General features: G+C 38.8%; 2 protein-coding genes across 5 annotated transcripts in view; both read left to right on the top strand.

Annotated features, from left to right (window-relative positions):
- The first annotated feature begins 6,327 nt into the window (after positions 1-6,327).
- LOC135248489 (alpha-N-acetylgalactosaminide alpha-2,6-sialyltransferase 1-like) lies at positions 6,328-14,873 on the top strand. The gene is made up of 10 exons (XM_064323187.1): positions 6,328-6,615; positions 9,480-9,633; positions 10,227-10,389; positions 10,625-10,793; positions 11,308-11,446; positions 11,890-11,993; positions 12,541-12,624; positions 12,731-12,830; positions 14,381-14,619; positions 14,656-14,873. The coding sequence occupies exons 1-9, from the start codon at positions 6,515-6,517 to the stop codon at positions 14,546-14,548; spliced, it is 1,182 nt and encodes a 393-aa protein (XP_064179257.1). The 5' UTR covers positions 6,328-6,514; the 3' UTR covers positions 14,549-14,619; positions 14,656-14,873.
- Positions 14,874-18,280: 3,407 nt separating this feature from the next.
- Positions 18,281-25,065, top strand: part of LOC135248491 (caskin-2-like) — a 61,690-nt gene continuing 54,905 nt past the window's right edge. For 3 of the 4 annotated variants that reach the window (XM_064323188.1, XM_064323191.1, XM_064323192.1), the window contains exons 1-2: positions 18,282-18,998; positions 21,492-21,934. In XM_064323188.1, coding sequence (XP_064179258.1) covers positions 21,841-21,934 — 94 coding nt within the window. In that variant the 5' untranslated portion in view covers positions 18,282-18,998; positions 21,492-21,840. Of the gene's footprint in view, positions 18,999-21,491; positions 21,935-25,065 lie in introns of all 4 variants that reach the window. The other variant, XM_064323189.1, reaches the window with a different exon arrangement.

Genomic DNA, 25,065 nt, shown 5'->3' on the forward strand with positions numbered 1-25,065 from the left:
AGCAGGGCTGGAGGCCTACCCAGCACACCACTTCAGAGATGCCCTGGAGGATGGTGCGTCCCAATCACTATTTATCTTAGGTGACCAGCCCTTCCGCTGGTGGACGTTTTACACCCAGAGGGCATCAGCTAGCTGGTACAACTGGCTGGCGCAGTGCACATTATAGTTGCACCTCTGTCGAGTATACCTGCATTGGCTAATTTCTCCCAAGCCAGCTGATGGATGTGGTCAAGGCATGTCATCTGTATAAAATGTAGCTGATTTGTGTGTGTGCGGTCCCAGCAGACCACCAAAGCTGCATTTTGTCTGTGGAATTGATGAGGAGAATGATGTCTGTGTGCTATGTAAAAGCGCACTCTAAGGAAAAGGGAGAGAGAAATGTGCTGAATTTGTTATGACTAAATAAATTACTTAAATAAAATAAAAACTTTTTTACACTTTATATTTCTTTAACTGCTTTTTCCATTTTGTGTTTTGCCATGCTCATTTTTGTGCTTTTCTGTGTTCCTGTAATATGGTAAATGGACTGCATTTATATAGCGCTTTTATCCAAAGCACTTTACAATTGATGCCTCTCATTCGCCAGAGCAGTTAGGGGTTAGGTGTCTTGCTCAAGGACACCTCAACATGCCCAGGGCGGGGTTTGAACTGGCTATAACAGAACCGCTATAATTTATAAATACAAACATTGAATTTTTTTTTTCAGGCTCATCTAAAAAGAGGTCCATAGCAGGTTTTCCCAACTCAGATTGATTGAGTTGTATTATTATTGCTGTATTATTTTGATGTTCTCTTATTTTGAAATTCCTCATTGGATCATCATAATTCCTTGTCAGTGATACCATGACATGTATCCAAAGTGGAATTTGTGGAGAAACAAAGTTTCCTTTTAATCCCAATCTGAATTTGCCCATTGATTTACAGTATGTCTTTTTAAACAAAGACAGGTCAAACAATAGCTGCTTTAATTATTCAATGACCAATCTACAGTTTTACAAAAATAAAATGACAAAAAGTGAGCTCTTCTGTGCTGAGGAGCAATGGCTGATGTTGTTGAAAGAGGTCAAGGTAGACTGAGAGTAGTAGTAAGAATGAATTGAGGAGCAGGAAGCGGGAGTTGGAGCAGGGAGAGGACACCTGTGACTGAGTGCCCCTACTCCAAGCTATGGATGGTGCATCATTCCATAAGATATTTCCCTGGCTGCGTGCCTATGGAAGAAAACTATGTTTGATGTAGAGGAGAATATGTGGCCTGATCAAGAGCAGAGATGAGAACCAGAATTATTTATGTTTCATTGTTTTACTGCTGCATTTTTGTTTACTCCCAGTACAGTTGTTTTTCTTTTTCTTCTTTTTCCCGAGGTTTATGTTATTTTACATTGCATACTCCCTACATTACTGTACTTTGGAAAAATAAAAAATAGCAAAACCCATCTCAATGTTCTTTTAATATTTAATAATATTTATATGGCAGTATACTCAAACAACAGAGTACATTACATTACATTATTTTATCCAAAGTGACGTACAAAAGTGCATATCAAGGTCATTGGTACAACTACATTGACAGTGCAACACTGACTATTCCAAAAGCATACTGAGAGCTAAAGAAATTCACAGTAGTGTCATGCCAGTGTATAATTTACATTCATAAGGCCTATTCAATCGTTGAATTGTTCTTATAATTTGGAGACACAATTTAATTTCGGGAGGGGAGTAGGCCTACATGCTTTTGAACCCAATGTTTCATTTTGTCATATTTTTTATATTTTGCAGAAACTGTTGACTGTTTTGGTTTTTGTGTTCACACATTTTAGAAATGTGCCATAGTTTCAAGGAAAGTCTCTAAACAATTGAAGAAAAAAAAACGAACTCAATATTCAACTACTTTTATTTTAAAATTGTACATCCGTTACCTGCAGAATACGTAATATCGCGACGCGCATTTAACTGGGCGACTAACTTTACTTTGTTTACCTAGACGGCTGTGGGTTTGACGCAGAGACAGTAGTTGGATTGGCGGCGAGGTTGAGATGGGGGAGAGACAAATTGTTCTCTATAATCGAGAGTTGATAACGTTGTTTTGATATTAGGGCCAGAATGGATCTAGCCAGCTTCTTTGTTGTTTTACGTCGACACTTTAACCTCCATGGCTAGCTGTGTAAGCGAGGAAATAAACTTGACTCGGTGGAGTTCAAAAGAGACTTTTGGTTTCCACTGCTTCTTCACCACTCACACCTAGGTACCACCGCTCAACGCTACATCACATTATAATTACGATGCGAAGAGAAACTACAATGACAATTACAGTCAGAAAACCCACTGAAATATACTGCCGTCCAAAGGCTAACCGCAGTAACTACATTTTGGTCGAAATTGAGTTATAACTAAAAATGAACTTCTTGATATCTGTTTTATCTTGTGACAAAGTTTCAGAGTTAAATTTTGCTTTGTTTTAGAGAAAAAACGGTATAAAAATTGCAGTAACTACAAAACCCGACTCAAAACCATGGCAGACCGCAGTAAGTGAACTTACTGCGGTCTGCTTTGGGATCCTACCGGCCGATTTCGTGCTCTACCCATCTAAGTTACCTCACGCGACTGCTTTGGGATTCTACCACCAGCCGATTTCACCCATCTAACCGCACACAACAAAGCTGTTTAAGATGGCACTATCAAGCGGCCAAAACCAGACTTCGTTTTTGAAGCTCATTTCCTGGTGTTGTAGTTCCTGGTTGCTCACTAGCGCCACTACGGATGGCTCCAGTATAGGTGTTTTCATATCCGGTTTCCATGTAAGTCTACGGTACAAATGCAATAAAAATACAAAGCCACTAATTTTTTCTCACAAGAACAAATAGTCATAATAGGTGTATTTTATTCGTCTTATGACTGTCCATGGGTCGATTTCATGATTTATTGCGTCATTTGGGCACAGTGCCAATATTTGTTCTGGACCAATGAGGTACAGCTTGCGTCACTTCCGGATTACTGCGGCGGACTCAGCTACAGTAGGGGCTACAGTCTATGGTCACTGGGGTGGGCGGTGGCGCTTCTTGGCCTTGCCATTGCAGCTCCGGCTACGGTCCGCCTGTGCTAAGTCTGAAAATGCAGGCATCCCATTTCGTGGTGATTTCATTATGGCGTGTGCTATTTACAGCTGCTCTAGACGACCATAAAATAATCCTCCTCTTAAGTTTTTCGGTATCCGAGTCATTTTTACTATTTCCTTTAGCCTACTTAACCAAATAAATACTTTGCAGAAAGCGTAATCAGCTTGCTATATTTGGTAGTCCAGTAGTAGCCTGTGCTAAAACAGTTCGCAACTTCGGCTACCAAGCCATTTGACTAGCTAGCTAACCTTAACCGGCAAACATTCAATCTGTCAAACGTGTTTGGCGGCTTGTCAGTCGTGTACATTCCGTAAATGTCTACCTGGGCCATGCTTCACGCATGTGACAAAGCTACTATAATCCCGATTTTGGGATAAACACTTTTTCAGTTTCACGAAGCGAATTAAGAGTTTCAAGGTTCATTTGCTGAATATACAACACACGATGAAATCACACACACAGAATTTAACGAAATTAACCATCTTGGCATTTAGAAAGGAACATGTTTTTAGCATTTAAGAGACCGACAAGCTAGGCATTTAAGACAGTGGTTCTCAGAATCGGTTCTGGGGGCTCCTTGCGTATATTGGCTTTTCTCCATTGGTTTTGATGATTTACAAGAAAAAAACGATAGCCTAATAATAATTAGAAATTCAACGTAGGCTACATTATTTTTGTCTTCATGCACCAGGTGGAAAACTTGCTGTACAAAGTGCGTTGTCATATTTACACGCCTGCAGATCAGTTATTAAAATACTTGGTAGATTTGTTAATAACCGCTGACAGTGTTAATTTTTATTCGGTAGAAAGTGATTTGCGAACGATCGGTCAGCTAGCGTCACCCAGCAAGTGAACACCACAAACGGCGATGGAGTAGCTAGTAGTAGCAGTTACTGGCTCATTAACTGGCGAAAACCTACGACGATAACTTGCTCGGTTAACAGCAGATCTACCAGACAGTTATACGAAAATTAGCCTAGTCAAATCACCAGTAGCCTACACATCTCCGATTGATTGACCATCAGTGTAGTCAATGTTCTTCCCCTGTGGTTCATATTGCTAATGCGTGAGCTAACCACGGATAGCCTACCTAGCTCACTGGCAAGCTGATATGCTAGTTAAGCATATTCGTTTTGCTGAGAAACATGAATTGAAGATAACTGAACATAGCCTAATTGTATTTTTAATGTCATACATATAACGTGATTACATGACAGTACAGTCACGGATGGAAATTAAACTCCGTAAACATCTGATAATATATTTTAAAACATAACGGCAGACAGTCAGCTAGCCTCGTTCAGGTTGATGGGCTTTTCCGCACCGGACTGTCAATCAAATTGTAAAAATCACAGAGCGGCTTTTAAACTCTGTGGTTTTGGCTCCAACTCCAAAATGGCCGCGCCCGCCATTGAGCTTCAAAACGTATTTTCGGAGACCCACGGAGAGTCAATGGGTGACGTCACAGTAGCTTTGTCCATATTTTTTACAGTCTCTGGGCACTATCCAGGGGAAAGAGGATAGTGGTACTGGTGTTGAAAAGAAAATACCCAGGTAGGCTAAGTAACGATGACATTAAGCATTGAGAAACTAGCAATCACAGTATAAAACACCTGTCAGCCTCGCTATATATTCTGACTGACAGGCGATGTTTAGTTAGCTAGCGTTAGCTTACCTGCTCCCTGAAAGCTGTAACATTATCATCTGTAACTTCACATCATCGCCGATGCCATGTCATGCACTTCAAGATTGTTTACAATCTAGCCTACGCATTGTGGTTATTTGCCATGAATACGAGTGCGGAGAAAGAAGCGCATGTATCCGCAAATAATATTGATTTAAAATGTGCACAATTTCGTACTGCAAATGAAAATAAATGTAGGCTATAAGGCCTAGGCTACTCGCTAAAACTGCCTATTTGGGGAGAGCTGGCTATATATGATAGTATTGAGTATCCTATTTTGTGGATTAATTGTATTGATACTCAAGGAAAATCAGGGAAGTTTCTGCCACTGCTTAGTGATTAAAACGGATTTTTCTAAATCGCATTTATCATTTAATCTCCCTAACACAATGCGAAGAAGCTGTCTGTCACTTTCCAATTGATTAGTCAGATCGTTTGCATGCTTGTTAATCACTGAAAATTAATTAAAACAGTTTGAGATCAATTAGTTTAAAGGAAAGTTTTGCGCCCCACCAAAACACGCCGCTGTTTAAAACATGTAATATAATGAACACATTGTACTGTGATTCAGTGTAGCCTTGTATTTATTCATTGTGTTAAATAGTAAAGACAAGGATAATGAAAATTATTAATGTGATTGTCATCAAGGCAACAACAGTGGTGGTGGTGACAACGATGATGAAATTGAAGATGATGATGCAAAGTTTAATTGATAGGAAAATAATTATCTAGATAGGTGAATAAGTAAAAAAGTGAAATGAAATTATATTAAGACTAAACGTCTAAAATTCTCAATTTGTCCAGACTTAATTAAACATGCACAAATCCATAAGTAGAGTTGTTAAATAGCCTACTGTTAAATACAATTATAACAAAATCAGTGTCAAAATAGTTTTTGTTCACTGAAAACACAATATAAAAGCTGAGAACATTGTAGTTACTGCACTTTGCTTTTGCATTGCTCTTAGAACCATTTAAGGCAATGCAAAGGCAGAGTGCAGTAACTACATTTTTGGGGTTAAAGGTCAAATCAGCCGTCATGGTTTTTGGGCATAAAATTTACCTCATGAATACATGTACAATTAGTGCAATATCACTGATATACCTACAACACATATGGCTGGCCAGTTAAAATACTTTAAAGCCATTTTTCTCAGTTTTACCCTTTGCGTAGTTACTGCAGTTAGGCTTTGTAGGGCAGTATAGTACTACTGAAATACAGGACAAATCACGATTTCCCTAAAGCCGTGAGTCGTTACACGTGAAAAGAGGCAGAAATAGCTGACGGAGGCTGTCTTGGAAAAAAAATGTACGGCTCATCACCCTAATACAATCAGAATAAATGTCAAAACCAGAAAATTTTGCAAAGTCTTAATTTGTAATATAATCATAAAATACAGCTAATGGGTGGAAACTAAGTTCACTTTGGCGGCACCAAGTTGTTTTGTTTGCGATTGCGCAGAAAACAAAATTGAAAGTAGTTACAGCCAGTCATTGTCAAATCGACTTCCGACCACGGGCATGGTTCAAACATACTGTCTATGGTTTCAAAACAAAAACGACATTGTGAGTCAATGACTGATACGTATAACCTGCGTATAACACAGTAAAACGCGGAAGAGCCCGGTACTGTGGGTGTCAGTGTACTGTACACAAATCTGTCGCTTTGAGCTTTATTTATTTTTTGGCTTATAAATGCTTCACTTAGGACTGAGTAATGAAACTTAGGCATTTAAAACTGTGCATTTTCACTGTTTCAGTCGTCTGTCTACTGGGTTACAGAATACTTACGGACACAGAAAGGTTAAACTGTACTCGGTGAGTTTTACTACCAAGAACGGGTTTGTTGATATTGCAAAAACGACTAAATTCATTGTACATTTTGGGTGGGTTCGGCTAAAATGGGACACTTTTTGTTATATCGTCGATAACGTCAAAAACTGTTACGCTCGTGACGTTTTGATAGAGTATTTTGTGTGATCTCTCTCTGTTGTTTGGTTATTACAAACTTCATTCTTTTAAAAATTATAAAACTTCAAATACAGTAGGTACCACTATTTCTTTCAGGTCACGTTTTCAGGTAAAGTGGGACAGTTGTGTTTTTAAAGCGGGACATTCATTTTCAGTATGCCGGCATTAAATAGTTATACATTTGGCAATAATTTAGCCATGAATGTAATATATAGTATTTATTACTTTTTCATATTTCTGTGTGTGTGTTTAAAAAGCATTGGAATAATGTTGGTTTACAATTGCAATAACGTTAATAACATCTGTTATTTCAACCTTTGTTTAGACAATTAATTAATTTAACTCCTTCATCTCTGCATTATAAACAATCAAAAAAAAACAAACAAACAAACAAAAAAAAAAACATCATGAATAGATTAGTCTATCTGATCTAGACAGAACAGTCCAAAAAGTAAGCTCATTAAACTGCAGTTGCAGTCATTATTATAACATTCAACGTGTATGAGCATGCGTGCGTGTGTATGCGTATGTGTATGCGATTCAAATGATTGAAATGTACTGGAATAACTATTGATTTACAATTACAATAATGTTAATAATAACAATGACAATTTTCATTTGTTTAGTCAGTTAATTTATTCTGTGTTTGGCTAGTCAGCTTGCTAGCCAAGAGATGGTAAGGCCATCCTCAACAGTCCAACTACTCAATCAAATTGTTACCAGCCCTTCAACCCTCTTTTGAAGGGTGGACTTGGGTACGCCCCATGCTCTGGCTAAAAAACGCAATTTTGGGTTCGACCCTCCTCCCTTGTTTCCCTATATTAATCAATTTCTCCCCATATCCTCTCCTCACTCCTCTGATTATACCTTTCTCTCATAGATGTGTTGCTACCTCTTTACTCTCTCTGCATTCTGAACTGACTCTAACCTGGTGCCATTTTCTGTAAAAAGGCTAGTTTAAAAATACTATAATAATTATATAAAATAATGTAACAATATTGAATGAACACTTTGATCTAACGATCTCTTAACCTCGTCTGTCATTTAGGTACAGCAAAAGTCCATGATAAACATACAGGGGTTTTGCAAATGAATTAACCATTCATTGAATTTATACACTTTAAGGCCGTAGAGAGTTCTACTGAAATAATTTAAGTATTTCTAGATTTCAACTTTAAAGGTCAATTGACCGCAACATACGAGGGTTAACTCTAATATGACATTCGGTATGCCTGTTTCGGTGTGGGTACAAGCGTGCATGAAACCTTTTTTTTTTTAAACCAAAAACCAAGATAAAAATAATACAAATATATTTGTAATACCATCATAATTATAATATGACCATAGCAGCTGATAAAATTAAGGTTCAGGGGTGATCTTCCACACTTAAATGGGTGTCCCAGTTTACCTGAATACAACTGTTCCACTTTAACTAACACATTCAGCTAAAATGAGACTCACTTTTTTATTTAAAACAACAAAACACGTACATATATCTCTCACAAAATGCACGTATATATAAAATATTTATAAAACAGTCCTGAAAGTTGTTAACAGCCTAGTATGAATTTAGCACTTTTATTATTATTTACAAGTGACAGATCATTTGTCAGTGAGCTTACCATGTGGTTCTATTGACCAGATCATGCATTGTGATCTTAGACCAATCAAAAGTATTGTTACATATAAAGTATGACCCGGTTCATTTATAGTTTGTTTATATTTAAAGAGTAATATAGCACATATCCGTGTTGTTCCATACATACATCATTGTCAATACAAATAATTACAAGACGCTTTATTTATATCTGACCTGCAGCTAGAATTATGTACATAAGAAAACAATATTATAAAAGACAATAAAAAATAATGTCAAGTTTTTGTTAAAAAGACATTTGAAAAAATGCTATTAGAAGTAACACATAAAAGCATAACTAAACTTAACTAAAACCAACACAAGTTGAAGAATATAAAATTGTAAGAATACATTAAATTAGGATGAACATTCTGATTAGGAATTTGTACAATATTAGATGCTTTGTAGAAATGCCAAGAAAGCCTCCCTCTCCAGTATTCTTAGTAAGAGTGTTCAACAGTTTTGCTGCATAAAATAAAGGCATTTTTTCCCCACACTGTGGGAAAATTATATATATATATCAGAAGTAGGAAAAGCAGGAGGATCTTCATGTTCTGCATAGTGAATCATAACGTCAACCCATGTCGGGTTGTGGTGTAGTGCCCCATGTACCAGTGAACTATACTCCTTATTATATCACTTGTATTGTGGTTATAATAATGTTATTCTTAAATTAAAACAATGCAATGTCAACCACATATATCTTACAAACAATACACAACAAATACTAACAATAACAACAGAATTTTTGTCTAGACTGCTTTCTGTAAATCACAGCATTAACAAAACCAGAAGATCTGTCCATCTGTGGACTGCAAACAGTTTGGTGTGTCAAAAGGAGAAAATAGAAACCTGCGATGGGTTTTAGAGATCTAGACAGTTTGAATCTGGTGAATGAACTATTTGACATTAATAAAGTGTAAGTGATAGGAGATGATAGAGGATGAGTAAAGTTATTTTCTGAATTATTGAAATTATTGTGGGTCCGGATAGGTTTGGGCAGCGGGGGTGAGGAAAGTAAAAATTATTTGAACATTGTTCAGAATAACATGTATTGTGGTTATCATACTTCTAGGAATTTGACTCCTGTAAAAACAGTTGGTGCATCTGAAGGAATCTTTGTTGGACCGCATGATGTTTTAGCTCGGATAAGGAAAAACAATATCAAAGAAATACCTTTGTGGATGTTGGAAGAGGTGTATCTCCGGGATTCCCAACCCAAAGAAATGGTGAGGAATGCTTTAATTAAAACAACACAATGACACATGAAAAATAACCATGTGAAGAGGGACAGCACAGTGCAGAACTGACACACAGTGCAGAAGGCTGACTCAGAGTGTGGGTTACAATAGCCAACATGGAAAATCAGTCAATGCTCACGTTATTGAATTAACGTCAGCTAGGTGGCAGTCTTGAGGTGGCTGCTGGAATTAGATTGGAGTATTGTCTGTTTGACTGAGACCCAAGCCAGTATTACAGAGTGTTTTATGTTTTTGGACTGTATGTTATCGGCTTTGCTCCCTTAGTAGTTAATCGTGAGCCGTTAAGGAATAGATGCATACACAGTTTTTGATAACATTTAAATCATATCAGTCCAATTAAATTTATTGGCTGCACAGTTCCATAGCAGATGCAGTAATGTACCAATATCACCACAGCCATGCCAACACAGGCCTGTTTTTTGTACATGAATAAGTGAGGAAAATTTAAATGAAAGGCCTAACATTGTGCTGCTTGTAAGTGAGCTGAAGTGAAATACACAATCAGCAGCAACTGTACACTGCCTGTTTATCTGTGTTTTTTGGCTTTTCTGTCATTTTAGATATGTCGCCATTCCCTCAGAAACTCAGAAGACACAGAGTTTAAGGAAGCTTTTATTCCTGATATTCAGCTCTTCCTGCACAGAGATCACATCAATATCAGTGAATGGAACAGACTAGTACACTTCAACAATCCCTTTGGCTTCATGGGTTACAAATACACGGGTGACGATTTATTATTGGCATTGTTGGAAAAGACAGATCTGTAAATGTGAAGACCATAAATAAAGCAATGTTTCATTACCCAGTTGTGAAAATATACTATTGAGTGAATAGAGACATCTTTCAGAGAAATCTTCCTGTATGCAATGATCCGACCTTTGAAATCAAGTACATTGATTCTGTTTTTGGGCTATAATTTGAAACAAGCTCCATGTGATCAGAGTTTTTCTCTCCACAGAGGTGAAGAACATAGTGGATCTGATCCTGAAACCAAAGGAATTCCCACTCCTGGCAGCTCCCTCAACTGATAAGCAAGGCTGTGTCCGCTGTGCTGTTGTAGCCAATGGGGGGATTCTCAATGGCTCCAAGATGGGCCAGACGATTGATTCCCATGACTATGTGTTTAGGTGAACAAAATTTGAGCATGTGTTTCAAGCTAGGGAAGGAAGAAACCACAAATGCTCTTTCTCCTGTTTTCTATATACTTTTCTGATCAGTTTGGTCTTCTCCTGTCCATTATTTAAATTATAATTTATACTATGGAGCTACACTTCTCATTATAAGCCTAATTTTTAAACTCATTAATTTCAATGAGACCAAATACAATGTCCATCTGAGCTACCTCACAGAAATGATATTAGTTACACTACATGCGGCTGCCATTATACATGGCAACTCGTCTGGCATTGCTGATAGTTGACATACTGTCCTTTCACCGATTCACTGAAGCAATCTGAATGACGTGATTCACTCAAGGATAAGATCGTAGTGTCCTATCCAGGCTGCTAATGTACAGGCCCAGTTTCCTGATCCCACCACATCATGATGTCACTGGTTTAAGTTGTGCAATAAGGTGCTAGTTTCTTGCCCGTGTCTTGGGAGTCAATCTCAGTCCCCTTTTTTGAATGTCTCTCTGTGCAGGATGGATGGAGCAGTAATTGAGGGCCATGAGGAGGATGTGGGAATAAGAACCTCTGTGTTTGTCCACACGGCCAGCACTCTGATGGCCTCTCTGGACATGATCCAGGAGCTGGGCTTCCGGGATGTCCCAACTGATGAGGTGATCATGGGTTCTTATGGAAGCTCATGCCAAATTCAGGGAGTTTGGAACATTTATCAGCTATTTTTACATGCAGCCATTTTAAAGGACGTGTAAGGAAAAGCAATTGTTTAACATTTGGAACTTGATATTGAAGTCTGCATTTTGATCGGTCCAAATGAAAGAAAATCAGTTTTAGATGTTCGAATAAGATCTAGAAGATGGCAGTCTCAAATTAAAATCACCTCCTCCAAAATGTTCGGAGGTTTATACGTTACATGTGTTCAAGTTTTCATTTTTTAAATGTTCTTCATGAAATTATATTTCAAACACAGGTGTCTCAATCGGTTACAGTAGATAATCAATTTGTAAATTCCCTGCTGTATTGTGTCATGTACTCTGTTGAAAGTTTTTTAACCAAACTCACCAACCTCATTAAGTCCATTACTTTCCCCTCCTAAAAGGGAATCAGCTACGTACTAGTTCCTGTGGGCTTGGGGGATTTACATTTTCTTAAAACTTTGCTCCTGAAAACAAGTGATCTGTGGAAAGCATACAAGAACATGTGGTGAGTAAGATGCAATGAACTATGTTGAACTATATTGTGTGCAACTAATTCATAAGCTGATATTAAGTTATTATTAATTGATTTCAGGCATTTATTCAGGAATATATTGTGACCATTGTGTGACACAGTGAATTGTGCCATGGCCAAAAAGTAAAGAAATATCTTTAACGACAGCCCACGACAACTAGCAGTAGGTGTTTCTATGACCATACACTGCCTATCACTATAATAACATGGACAAAGATCTCTTTTGCAAAAAAAATGCAACTCAAACTATGACTAAGAATATTGCTGTCCAAAACCTTAAACAACCCTTGCACTGAAAGGACTGGCAGATACTTAACCTGTTGTGGAAAAAGCCAATGTCGCTAAAAAAGGCCTACCTGATATGTAAAACCCAAAGAATCTCCCAGTGCTGTTTTACTCTGAGAGTCCTATGGGAGCAGGGACATGGTATGGTAACACACAGTATACTTTAAGTGCACCTTTGAATTTAATTTATGTTTAAATTGTTAATATTTAAATATCCCTTGTGTCATGATCTTAGGCAAAGATATTACTTCTTGGATAATTTTGATGAAAACAAATACTACGTGCTGCACCCTGATTTTCTGAGGTACATCAGGAACAGGTGAGAACATGATGGCTACAATGTTACTGAGGCTTGAGAACAAATATAATACAGCACAATAACAACACAATTAAGGTTGAATTAACCATTGATTATGATGTTGTAGGTACCTGAAATCCTGGCACCTTAATGAAAAGTCCTGGAAAATGTTCAGACCCACCAGTGGAGCCTTCAGCCTGTTTCTGGCAGTGCACACATGCGATATTGTAAGGAAATTACCATCTCTTTTCTCTCCTTAACTTTGTCTCAGGCACATGAGGGCAGATAATGAATTAGATATTTTAGCAGACACCTCTATCAAGGCAAGCTTTCAATGTAAGATAACACAAGTGCATCCCCTGAGTAATAGGATCAATAGTGCCAGATCTAGCTCACAACATTCACAAACTAGTGGACATATGTGCAACATCAGTCACTAAATTGTAAAATTGTAACTTGAACCCTTTAACATAAGGCTGATATAACGCTGTCGTACACATGACCTAACAGCTGTCACAAGATGGCATAGCAGATGAAGTCAGTTCATGTCAAATTACATAAAACTGTCATACTTTTATTGGTAAATGCTATGACGGTAGCGTCAGTTTTATGTAATTTAACGTAATCTGAGATCATCTGTTATGCCATTTTGTGTCAGCTGTTATGTCATGCGTACAACAGTGGTACAGTATATCAGCCTTACATCGAAGGGTTCAAGTGTTACCAAAAAATCTATGATTGATTTAATAGATGTTTATACAGCAGTATGATAAATATACAAAAAACAAGTCAGAACGTCTCATATTTATTTGGTATATTTGCACCAAAGTGGAAAAACTACAGGACAACAGTGGTAATTACACCCAGTTTCATGGGCTTCAGAAATACTTTGCACATAATTGCACGACTGATTACATTGAATTAGATTTTTACATTTGATCCAAATGAACTTCTAATGGGCCAGATGTATTTGCATAAAACTTGCAGCGCAAAATGTGGCTGACAAGGGTTTTTTGTGTATATGCAGTCTGCGTGAAATTAACTAAGGCTACAGCTAAGCATGCAATCATCTTGATTGGATGTAGGGAAATTTTTGGGTCAAAGTGTAATATAATGGGTAAGGAACTGGTCTTGAAACCTGAAGGTCACAGGTTTGATTCCTGGGTAGGACACTACCATTTTACCCTTGAGAAAGGTACTTAACCGACATTGCTTCAGTATGTATCCAGCTGTATAAATGGATGCAGTGTAAAAGTTGCATAAGTCGCTCTGGATAAAAGTGGTAAAAGTAACATACCATGCCCTCCATAACGCTTGGGACATATTTTTTCTTGATTTCACTGTGTACTCCACAATTTTAGATTTGTAATCGAACAATTCACATGTGGTTAAAGTGTACATTCTCAAATTCTTTTAAATGGTATTTTTATACATTTTGGTATCACCATGTAGAAACTGCACATTTTATACATACCCCCCATTTCAGGGCAGCATGTTTGAGACTAATGGCTTCACATGTATCTCTGATTAGTCAGGCATATTCAGTTGCTTCCTTAGTGCAGGTATAAGACAGGCTTTTGGTTACCTTTGGAATCTTTTATTGGTGTTTATCAACATGAAGACCAGAGTTGTGCCAAAGAAAGTCAGGGAAGCCATTATGAGGCTGAGAAATGAGAAAAGCAAATGCTTTAAGAAAATAGTAGTTAAAAAGGAGGATTTTTTTTATGCTATGAGGAAGTGGTACTTGAATTTCCTTTGTTGTTCTGCCGACTTCCAGGTGAATGCCTATGGTTTCCTTACAACAAATCACAGAAAATTTGCAGAAACTTACTTTAAGAAGACTGACTCTGGAGTTGACTACCTCCACTATGACTACAACCTGGAGTTGGAGTTGTTGGAGAGACTGCACAATTCCAAAGTCATTAACCTGTACAAGAGACAGTAGCATAAACACTACATAAACAAGTATGAGATGCCAGTCTGAGCCAGTGCCTTTTCTTGTTCAATTTTGTATACCTCCATTTATTTGTATACCTCTATTTCTTTGTATACCTCAATTTCTTTGTATACCTCTATTTCTTTGTGGTAGCTCATTCTCTGACTCTGAATGTACTGTAGTATTTATGTTGTCACAAAACAATTGCAACATTATCTACAATGGCATTTACCTGAATAGGATTATCCAATTTATGTGATGATTCTAATGAGAGCAGTTGACAGCTCTCCAATGTAAGTGGTTCCAAAAATAAACATCATCAAATCCTTATTCAGATAGTTTTCTGTTTATTTCCTGGACTGTTCTGTGATTAAACCTTTGTATGAATATGAAATTATTTCCAAAAGTACAATGAGGCCATCTGCAGTGCAAAAAATGTATAGTCCTGTGCAAAAGTCTTACGCACCCTAGATTTTTAAATGTAATATATAGTATATATTTGGTCTTAGATGTTTATTTTTTGTTTTCTGCATTAGTGTGTCAGTAGAAAATAGCAAATTTGAGATATTTTAAGTAATAGACTACTTTTCAGATAAAAACTTGATCAAGGATCTCTGGGATTACCTGGAGAGCCAGAAGCAAGCGAAACAGCCAAAATCTGCAGAAGAATTGTGGCAAGTTCTCCAAAATGCTTGGAACAACCTACCAGCCAATTTTCTTATGAAACTGCCGGACAGTGTACCTAAGAGAATTGATGTAGTTTTAAAGGCGAAGGGTGGTCACACCAAACACTGATTTTATTTAGTTTTTAACTATTTACTGCTCTTTGTATTATTTTTTCGATATTTATAACCTTTCATTTCATTATTTTTGAAAGCATCTTAGCTGTACAGCATTTTTTTTACAGGTGCCTAAGACTTTTGCACAGTACTGTATATCCTCAGTAAAACAACACGTGCACACACACACACACACACAAATATTGATTCAAAAATGATTGAAGAAGTAAGCTGGTAAGGGCACAGTGTTTCAACTTCTTTGGAAACACGAACAAACTTAGCCAAATTGTTGTAGTAAGTATACTTTATTGAAATTAGCCTGTAGCATTGTTGCATAAGGAAATTATGCAGTAGGCATTCTTGGGGTCTCAGCAAGTCTAAAGCACAGGCACAACTTACTTCTTCTACCCCACTGCTGCACCGCTGTCTCTGGCATATCTCATTACTTTACCACGTGTGGGATTATGTCACAAAAGTGCCATCAATCATTGTCAGAGGAACACCTTTGTTAGAAAAAACGTTGCTCATAGAGTAAATCAATAAATACATCTCAGGACACGGTGCCATCTGTTGTTTATGCACTGTTAATACGGTTCAAGCACTGGTAGATACAACTACGGTATTATGATTGAGGTCTCCTTCATCAGTGATTCTCACTGTTCTGTAGATCTGTGTTCCATGAAGTAGAATATTTATATAGTGTGTGTGTGTTTGTTGTGAAAAAACAGAGGGAAGATTATGTCTGTGTGAAGAGCATTATCTGGGGATGAATTGACTCTCATAGGAGGAGGTCCCCAAGACCGAGGTTGAGAACTACTTTTTATGTGCATGGGTATTTTATATGCATAACTTTCTGATGAACTGTCATATGTATAATGGCTGGTACACAGGCATTCAGGGGTTTGTTATCTATGGCAAGAAAATACACTTCAAATGGCTCCAAAGCAACAAACAGGCCACAGCTGCCCAACCATGTTCCTGGAGATCTACCGTCCTGTAAGTTCTCATTTCAAACCTAATAAGGCACGTCTGATCCTATACTAATTAGCAGCTCAACAAGATCACTTGCTATTGACTGTGTAGTTAGGTTTGGAGTGAAAACCTATAGAAGGGTTGGGCAGTCCTTTTCCGTTTGATTTACATTCATTTATAATGGAAACAATCAGTGGGTTTTTTGATGCAATGTATATAAATGTATTATTTTGTGATTAAAATAAACATTTCACATATTTTCATGCATCATAGGTTCTTGAGTATTGATACTATTGGGGCCCTGCCACTGCTGTTTTACAAGATCAGCTTTGTCATGAAAGCTCATCTCTCGAACCCCAAACCCTCCCATTCACCCACCAATCTCTCAACCAAAACTGTCACAAGTAATACGTAATTACTCTTAGACAAAGATGAAAGGCCTCTGTCAGTCAATTAAAAAGGACTTCAGCTGTTTGTGCATCTGTTTGTAGACTCAGGTTTGGAGGTGGATCACCTTCCCACCTTTGATCTTTCCTTGAGCCCTTATCTCTCCTGCAAGGACAGGTGCAAGGAATCAAAAGCACAGGCTTGTTTTGTACTACTTGTTTTGTACCTTTTATTAATTTTCATTGAATCATATAACTCCCATCATAGAGCTCCTTCATAAGAAATATATTTTTGCACTCTTATTATATGTAGGGCCACTTGTTTGAACATATCCTTGTATGTGTCATATTCCTCTTGTAGGTGAGCTTTGACCTTCCATTTTCCTCCTGGCTCTTCAGAGGTGCATACAGTATATTATCAAAGGGAAATGGTCTGTAACAACAAAGCCAACTTGTCCATTTGTTAAAATAAAGAGTCCATCAGATAGACAAGCTCTAAACAGGTGTTGACTGCTAAGGCTACAGTATGATTATATTAATGAATGATATGGGTAGATTAAGTGCTACTCAGTTGTTGTTTAAAAGTCAACACAGGCAGCACAATTCGCATCTCTGAGTTAGCTCATTTTCTCCAGCCCAATGTAAACATCACACTGTAACTGTCTACTGGATAATGGATGCCAGATTTCCTGCAAACACCAACTGGATAAATCAAAATTGTTTTAAGACAACCTTAGCAATGAGGTATGGGTATTGAATAAAAAATGTGTGTGTGTGTTTGTGTGTGTGTGAGAGAGAGAGAGAGAGAGAGAGGGAGAGGGAGAGAGAGAGAGAGAGAGAGAGAGAAAGAGAGAGAGAGGGAGGAGAGAGAGAGAGAGAGAGAGAGAGAGGGAGAGAGAGAGAGAGAGAGAGAACAACAAAAGAATGTCTATTCTCTTTAAGTCAAAATGATATGGTAAGATATTTCTTGACAGAAAAAAGACAAATAAATGGGAATTTGATAACGTTATATTCTGTTCTCTAATGAAATACAATTATCAGTCTTTTATGGAACAAGTGTTTATTACAAGTATACATAAAAGTTTTGTGTAGCTATGGATCTACATCTACACATGTTATACAGCCAGCCTTATTATGCCTGTGAGTGATAAATAAATTAGGGAGTAACATTGATCAGTGCAAATGTTTTGCAGGTCTGGCTAGCTAGATTCAATGTAGGAGCTGACTGCCTGTGTCAGTGGGATGCAATATTGCAATGATTGCCCATCTCACAGTGGCGTTGTCCACGCAAAAAAAGAGCATTTGTAAAATTACTTTCCTTAGTTACTCGTGCTGACTAAAAGGAAAATGAAGGCGTCTACAATCCTGCTCCTAGGTAGCTGCTCCAGTAGCCTACTACATACTGTGGCTCCCCAAAATCAGGATAGCAGCCCCCTGATATAAACCACAATGAGGACGAGGGACAGAAAAATCCACGTCTACCCTGCTATACTCCGTTCACCCAGCAGACGTCACCGGCACACAATACGGATACAATCATAAAATATAAACGATTGCACAAGAGCGTCCCCAGCAGTTAATGTATTACATTAATTAAAGTTTATTTAGCTTTGTCCACAGATCGAAGAGGAGAAATGTTATGTGTTTGACAAATGGAATTATGTTTTTTTTTCTCCAAGCGAACGTTGGTAACGATACCCACTTATCTTGCAAAGTTACCACAAACTTTCTTGGTTTGCTAATTTCAGTAGCACATAATAAACAAATAATCACAAAGTAACCGTGTCACGAAAAAGTCCATTGTTTGATTCCGTCCGTGTTCCATTGCTTCACTGACTGCTTCCCAGATGGGACACAACCGAAAAGAAACCAAACCTTTGCGGTTCTTTCTTGGAAAAGGGAAGGTGGAGCTTGGAGACTGACGAGACGGTGGGAGAAGGGGACGCGCGCTCCGCGACTGGACGATATTTGGCCAACTAACTGACAATACAGAAGCTGGAGCAGATTTGAGTTTCTCGCCCCGAAGTGGAGAGACACTCACTGAACACATTTAACCTGTAAACATAAATTGTTTTCTAAAAGCGCATAGTATCACCTGTGGGCAGCATTTGTGCAGTTACATTTCGACGATTTGGACGACCGCACTAGAAACGTCTTTTTGGAATCGCTGGAAACATCGCGAGCTAGTCAGCTAATGTTAGCCAGCGAGTTATAAACAAGTTACTTGGATTAGTGAACGGGACCACCTTGACGTGTAGCTACACAACCAAGAGCTAGCAGGTTGCTCCGGGAGTACTGGAAAATGCTTCTACGCATACAAAGGTGAGACTGCCTCTATTTCGTTCGCTGTGAACTACACCAGTTTCCCTTCAGAAATTAGTTTAAGTAAGCCACGTTTCAAGTACAACGTTTCTGGACTGCTAGCTACGTAAACTAGTAGCTAGCTAGCTAAATAGATATGGAACAATCTTGACTGTTAGGTACCGTATTCCTCGCTTAGTTAGTTTACTTAGTCTAGCTAACTTTAGCCAAAAGAACCTAGATATCGACACTGCCGGTGCTGAACTAATGTTAATGTTAGACAGCTAGTGAGCGGTACAAGCAAGGTGAAATGTGGGACGTTAGTGATTTGGAGGTGTGGAGTCGCGCATAGCACATAAGTTGGTCTATTACTCGACTTAGCAAGCCTAGTTGTATAAGTTACAGATAGCTATTTTTGTGTCACACACAGTCATACATATGTATAGGACAAAAAAACATCGTAATAATGGGATGTTGAAGCTGGGATGGAAGACCAAGTAGTTTGCAAAGTTAGGCTGGATCCTGAATAGCAACTCTATTTGGCTAGATAACATTGGCTAACTCACTAGAAAGTCATTCATAAGACAGCAGCCTTTATTTAGCTAGCCTAGCAGTGATAACGTTATGTTACCGAACGTACGTGCCGTAGGTAGGCGTAACTTAGCGGATGGCATACCTGCCGTCCCACTATGGATATTCCAGTCTTAACGTATCTTGCTAGTTAACTTGTTTTCATAGGCCTAACATCATAATTTCAAATGTGTTCGTAACTTGGCCAGCTTCCAATGTGACATTACCTCAAATACCTGCTTATTGATAGTTTATCATTCGACATAAGTTTGGTGCAGTGTACTTGTATTAATTTCGCTTTAGATAACTCGCAGTGTTAGCGCCAACTGCAGTTCAGTTCCATTTGGGTTATGATGGGACATCAAAAAGCCAGTGAAAAATACTTAACCAACCAGGTCACTGTTTTTTAGAGCCTCTGCGGTTCAGCAAAACCGCTTTTCTCTGAAGGCTTAGCTAAAGCCGAGGCTACTAATATTATTACTACATTTATTACTAATATTAACACTACATTTAGCTTTGTCTTGGTCCATATTTTACTATGCATAAGTAGCTAGTTGCATACAATAGCAGATCATCGATGTCATAGAGCATGCCGGTAATACCCGCAATTTCAATTTGCATAATTTAAATGTTGTGTAGACGTTAGCTACGTGTTGTAGAAGTTTTAACTAAATAATGAAATCTGTGTATGTCTGATCAATTAAAATCTGTTCTGCCACCTGAGCGAAGTAATGTTACAACACCGAGGTAAAATTATTGTTGTACAAATTAAGATGATTGCAGATCGCGCCTCTGATTTTACTTCTCCATCCAATATGATACGGTTTTTCATGCTTTCTCTTGTTTCTGACTAACCGAGTAACCATCATCATAATGTAGTAAGGTACCGATGCATTTCCATCCAGTCACGAGTTAATATCAGCTACCCCTTTAAGCATAAAATAATATTGTATGCGAAAAAGTATGCAACACACGAACACTGTTCCGAGATGATATGCCAAGATGTACACACCCAGTATTCCTTTATGGGTGTGAGTAGGCACTGACGTGTTATGTAACGTGGTTATAGAACTCACAAAAAACAGCACTGGCACTATCAACAGCCCCTTTTAAGTTAATTGCTGTCTTATATTTAATTGGCCCTGTTCAGTCTTCAAAACAAACTATCTGTGTTGCCCAGTGGCCTCAATGGTGTGTGTTTCCAACAGGCTAAGTGCAGGAAACGATGAAGTTCTGTTTAGTAGGCTCTCCCAAAGTATACGTACATGGTGCAACAGTCTGTTTTTAATACGTTGTAATGGAGGTTCCGTTTCCTCAGAGAACTTCATTGGCGCAGTGGAGTTTGTTGAATCATTCTCTTTGATCTTTGATCTGCTATGAAAACAGCTTATGACGGACTAGGGGAAACAACAGCAAAAAGCATTTCTGCAGGATATTATTCTTACAAACTGTGCAGTTCCCTAGAATGAACAAATGAGGCTGAGTGAACCGGTTACTTTGTTGGAATTCTGCAGGACAAAAAAAGAAAACAAAGAAAATGGTATTGAAAATCCTGGCTGTGTGCCAGTGCCCCTTAAATGGTTTATTCATTTCTTTGTATATTCTGAATCAGATCTGGTAACCAGGATGGATGTGTGTTGTTAATGAAAAAAAGCCCCCACCCCCCCCCCAAAAAAAAGAAAAGAAAAAACAAACAAAAAATAACTGCTGAGTGCTTGTCCATAGTGATCATGTTAAAGTTTTTTCATGAACTTCTACACATCTCAGTCAAAGGATATACTCTTTCTGACCACTGTATTATCGGTTATTGGTTCACCTCATTATATTGCATATTCTGCCCAAATGGATATTCGATGGTTTGATGTAGAGTAGCTGATACTGTGCTAGCTGTACGGGGTTACCTTGCTGTAGAGAATTGAGTGCATTTTCCTCTTTCCATTTCAGGTTTTCCAGTGCAGCTTAGGACACTGAAGCTGAACAAGACCCCACAGGCTCCCAAAAAAGGGCTTTGTTCACAGAATTGCAGTGCTTTGTTTACTTTTTGGCACCTGCGGCACACATTTCAAAATGGAAGGAAGCACTGCTCTGTGGCTGATGTGAGGTTGTTATTGCTGGTTTGCTCAAGTTGGACTGTTGGTCTGCCAAGGACGACCACATCTGGCCTTTGGTCTACCTGAGTCAGTCATCTCACGCCGGACAGGTTGATGTCACCGATCTACAGCATGACCCTGTAGTGCAATACCTGAACACATGCGACCGAGACTGGTGGATCTCTGATTAAGACACTAGGACCATGGGCAAGGAGCAGGACCTCTTGCAGGCGGTCAAGAACGGAGATCTGCCGTCTGCTCAGAAACTGCTGGCTAAGGTCAAGGCCAATCGAAGCAGTGAGTGCTCATGCTTATTATTTAATTTTAAAATTTAAATTCATAATTTCATTATGTGCTTAAAAAACCATTAAATTGCCTGATTTTTTGTTTTAGTTTTTTCTATGTTGGGGGAAATTGTATGGTCGACTGCTACATTTATATTCCCTGGGTTGGGAGTACAAACATCGGCTGTGACCAGACATACACTGAAGGATAGGCTATTTGACATTAATGCAGGCTGTATACAAAATGGTCTAGGCTTCTCGGTGCAGACAGTGGTGCTGAGCTATGTGTGTAGCTTCAGGAAAATCAATCTTCTTGGATTAATGCACAATTACCATCCTTCTGTTGATGATCTTTTGCTAATTATCTTGCTCCAGGGAAATTGAAACCTTATTCATTTGAATTGCCAGCGCTTTGTACATCCTTCTCCCTTCGCCTCTAACTGTGCACTGTCAGAGTCGATGTAATTGCTGTTGTACGACTTGAGATCACCACGTCTGTTGCACTTTCTGACAGCAGGCCATGGTAGCAATTGGTTGAAACCTCTTGCCTCATAGACTGAAAATCATTTAGACCTTGCGTTGCATTTCTGCGCTGTTACATGTTTTTCCCCTTACGAGGTCAGTGCAGTTTGTAATGTATGGCACTTGTATCTGCTTCCAACCGGAAATAGCTTCTTTCCCCCCTGGAACGATGGGGAGAATGATGGCTTATGCTTCGTGTGATGAAGGAGGCTATAGGACAGTGAGCTCTGAGACTCCAGGGACTCTTCCATCCACCAGCCTTTCACCCCAGAGTGTCTGAAAGTGGCCGTATGGGGAGGAGGTGTCTTCCCCTCGCTGTCCCTGCATATGCGTCTCTTTCCACACACGCTCTATTGTCTGCAGGTTTATCACCCACATCAGCTGAGCCTATGACAGGACCCCAGATGCTATCTCCCGCCTGAGTCCCCCTGCTCTGTGCTGTTGGCTTTTATCTTTTCACATTATGATTTTTTTTGATCTGTGATGCTGTCTGCAAAAACTGTGGGGAAAATTTGTTGCATTCTTGAAAATTTGATCAGAAGATTCTAAATGGCAGGTGCTTTCATGAATGCTCTGCATCCGAAGCACGCCAAATTCACTGTGTTTTGCCTTTTTGTTCACCGGAGTTGCTGAGAGTTCTGTTAAGTTTTAACAATATAAATACTTTGACTTTAAACGGGCAGTTCACCCAAAAATGAGATGAAGGTATGTTTACCCGAAAATATTGAAATATACCAACTATGTAATATCTGTGCAATCTCCTGCAGGCGGACTCATATGAAACTTTAATGGTGGTGGCATGACGTTGCAGAAAGCGATTGTTTGTAGTAGTTTCAATATAGAAACTTGTTAGCAACTTAACTCTGTTAAAGCACATGACAGCTTATAAATTCATGGTTGAGATGGGTGTAATTTTTGCTGGTTAACAAAATGTGAAACTCACTTAGGCTTATGTTAACTACAGACCTTATTTTCTGCATAAAAGGAAAACCCTATGGGGAGAAAAGCATAGGAGTTTTGCTGAGGGAACCCATGGCTCAAAAATGCACTTCCGGGTTTTAAAACTACAAACTGCAACACTTAATGTCGTACCTTGGTTGAAACTATGCAGAAAAGTCGTAGGTCTAGATGATACCATGCACAAACTAAACTCTGTGGATGTTTGTGAGTAACCGCAAGATTACATTTGGAAAGAGAAGCTGCTGTTGAATTTTTCAAATGTAAATTTTTGGCACTTTGAGGCCACATGAAGATCCCCTAGGTGTGTTTTATCAGGTTGAGCTGCATTGAATGTCTAGAAAACTTGTCACTGCAAAATTATCTGGAAGGACAGATACTAGTCAGGTAAGTAGAAACATACCTTAATTTCATTCTTGGGTGAATCAAGTGTTGTGGTGTACACAGGTTCAGATATTATGTAAATATAGTTATGTTACTAATTTCTGAATATTGACGTCAAACATTTCATTTGTAGCGCCTACATTGGTTATGGCTTAAAGGATGTAGTGCGTCAAATCAAGTAGGAGGTGTAAGGGGGATGGGCATTTTTTAGTGCTGCACTTCCTTTCTATTCACCCTACCCCTCTCCCTTTCCCACTTCATCTCCTGAAGGGTCCTAAGAATGTTTCCAGAAATGGGATTAGGCCCGTGGCTCCAAAGCCCAGTGACTGAATGATCAGCTCTGTGACAAGCAGGCTATAGTCAGCGATAACTGGGCCTGCACACCTGCTGTGCGCTATTCTGGACCCACGGCTAAGCCAGCCCAGGGCAGATGGAGGCTACATTGACTGAAGTACAAAAAATGGGGAGAGGCTGGGTGGGGCCAGAGGGAGGAGCACTGGGTGGGTGTGACAAGGGTCAGGTTGTAAATAAACAAAAACACAACAGTTCCTCAGGATCGATATCTGTCACAGCAAGCTCCTCCTCCCCTGCCTCTGGCCTGCTGCCGCAGATTGACCTATGAGGTTGCTGCTGGGGATGTGTTGTAGGACAGGCCGAGGAATGGAGGTGGCAGAACCCTCCTTTAAATGTCTTCTGTCTTTGTGTCATCTTGTGTTCCTCAACCCCCCTCACCCCCTGTCTTGACCCTTCTTAAGAGAAAAGATGCTCTCAGCAAAAATGTTTAAAGCTGTACGTGGTACAGCACACTTCACATGTCTGATGTTGCCTTGGGATCTTGGACAGCTTGAGTGATCTGTTCCCTCTAGTTCTCTAGAGAGCCATGCTAACCTGTGTGGGCTTTAAACTTTTAGAGGACTCTGAAAGTACATATAAGTAGGGACCTGAGATAAATTGGGTTAATATGAATTAATATTATTGGAAAAAAATGTAAAAATTTGTGCATTTTTGATCATTTCTAAGACAAATGTTAGGACAGTGGAATGTGCTTGCCAATCTGAAAACATTTTTATTAGCATGTGAAGTTTATAAGCTTCCAGCAAGTATCTGGGCAATTGAAAATCGAATTTTTTGGCAATTTGTTATCAAGGCTACACACATGCTTGTAGTAGACTACCAGGTAGCCAGTGAACCAGCTTACACTTTACAGTACATTAGTTAGCTGGACATGTGGACTGTTTACAGCTGGCTGAAGGCAGGGTCCTGCTAGCTACTTGTGCTGCC

Source organism: Anguilla rostrata, chromosome 2, assembly GCF_018555375.3.
Source record: "Anguilla rostrata isolate EN2019 chromosome 2, ASM1855537v3, whole genome shotgun sequence".
Taxonomy (NCBI): domain Eukaryota; kingdom Metazoa; phylum Chordata; class Actinopteri; order Anguilliformes; family Anguillidae; genus Anguilla; species Anguilla rostrata.

Coding starts and splice junctions, on each gene's coding strand:
- LOC135248489 (XM_064323187.1), top strand. CDS start 6,515: ATGAAACTTAGGCATTTAAAACTGTGCATTTTCACTGTTTCAGTCGTC. Junction 10,794..11,307: donor TCCCATGACTATGTGTTTAG/GTGAACAAAATT, acceptor CTCTCTGTGCAG/GATGGATGGAGCAGTAATTG. Junction 11,994..12,540: donor AAAGCATACAAGAACATGTG/GTGAGTAAGATG, acceptor TCATGATCTTAG/GCAAAGATATTACTTCTTGG.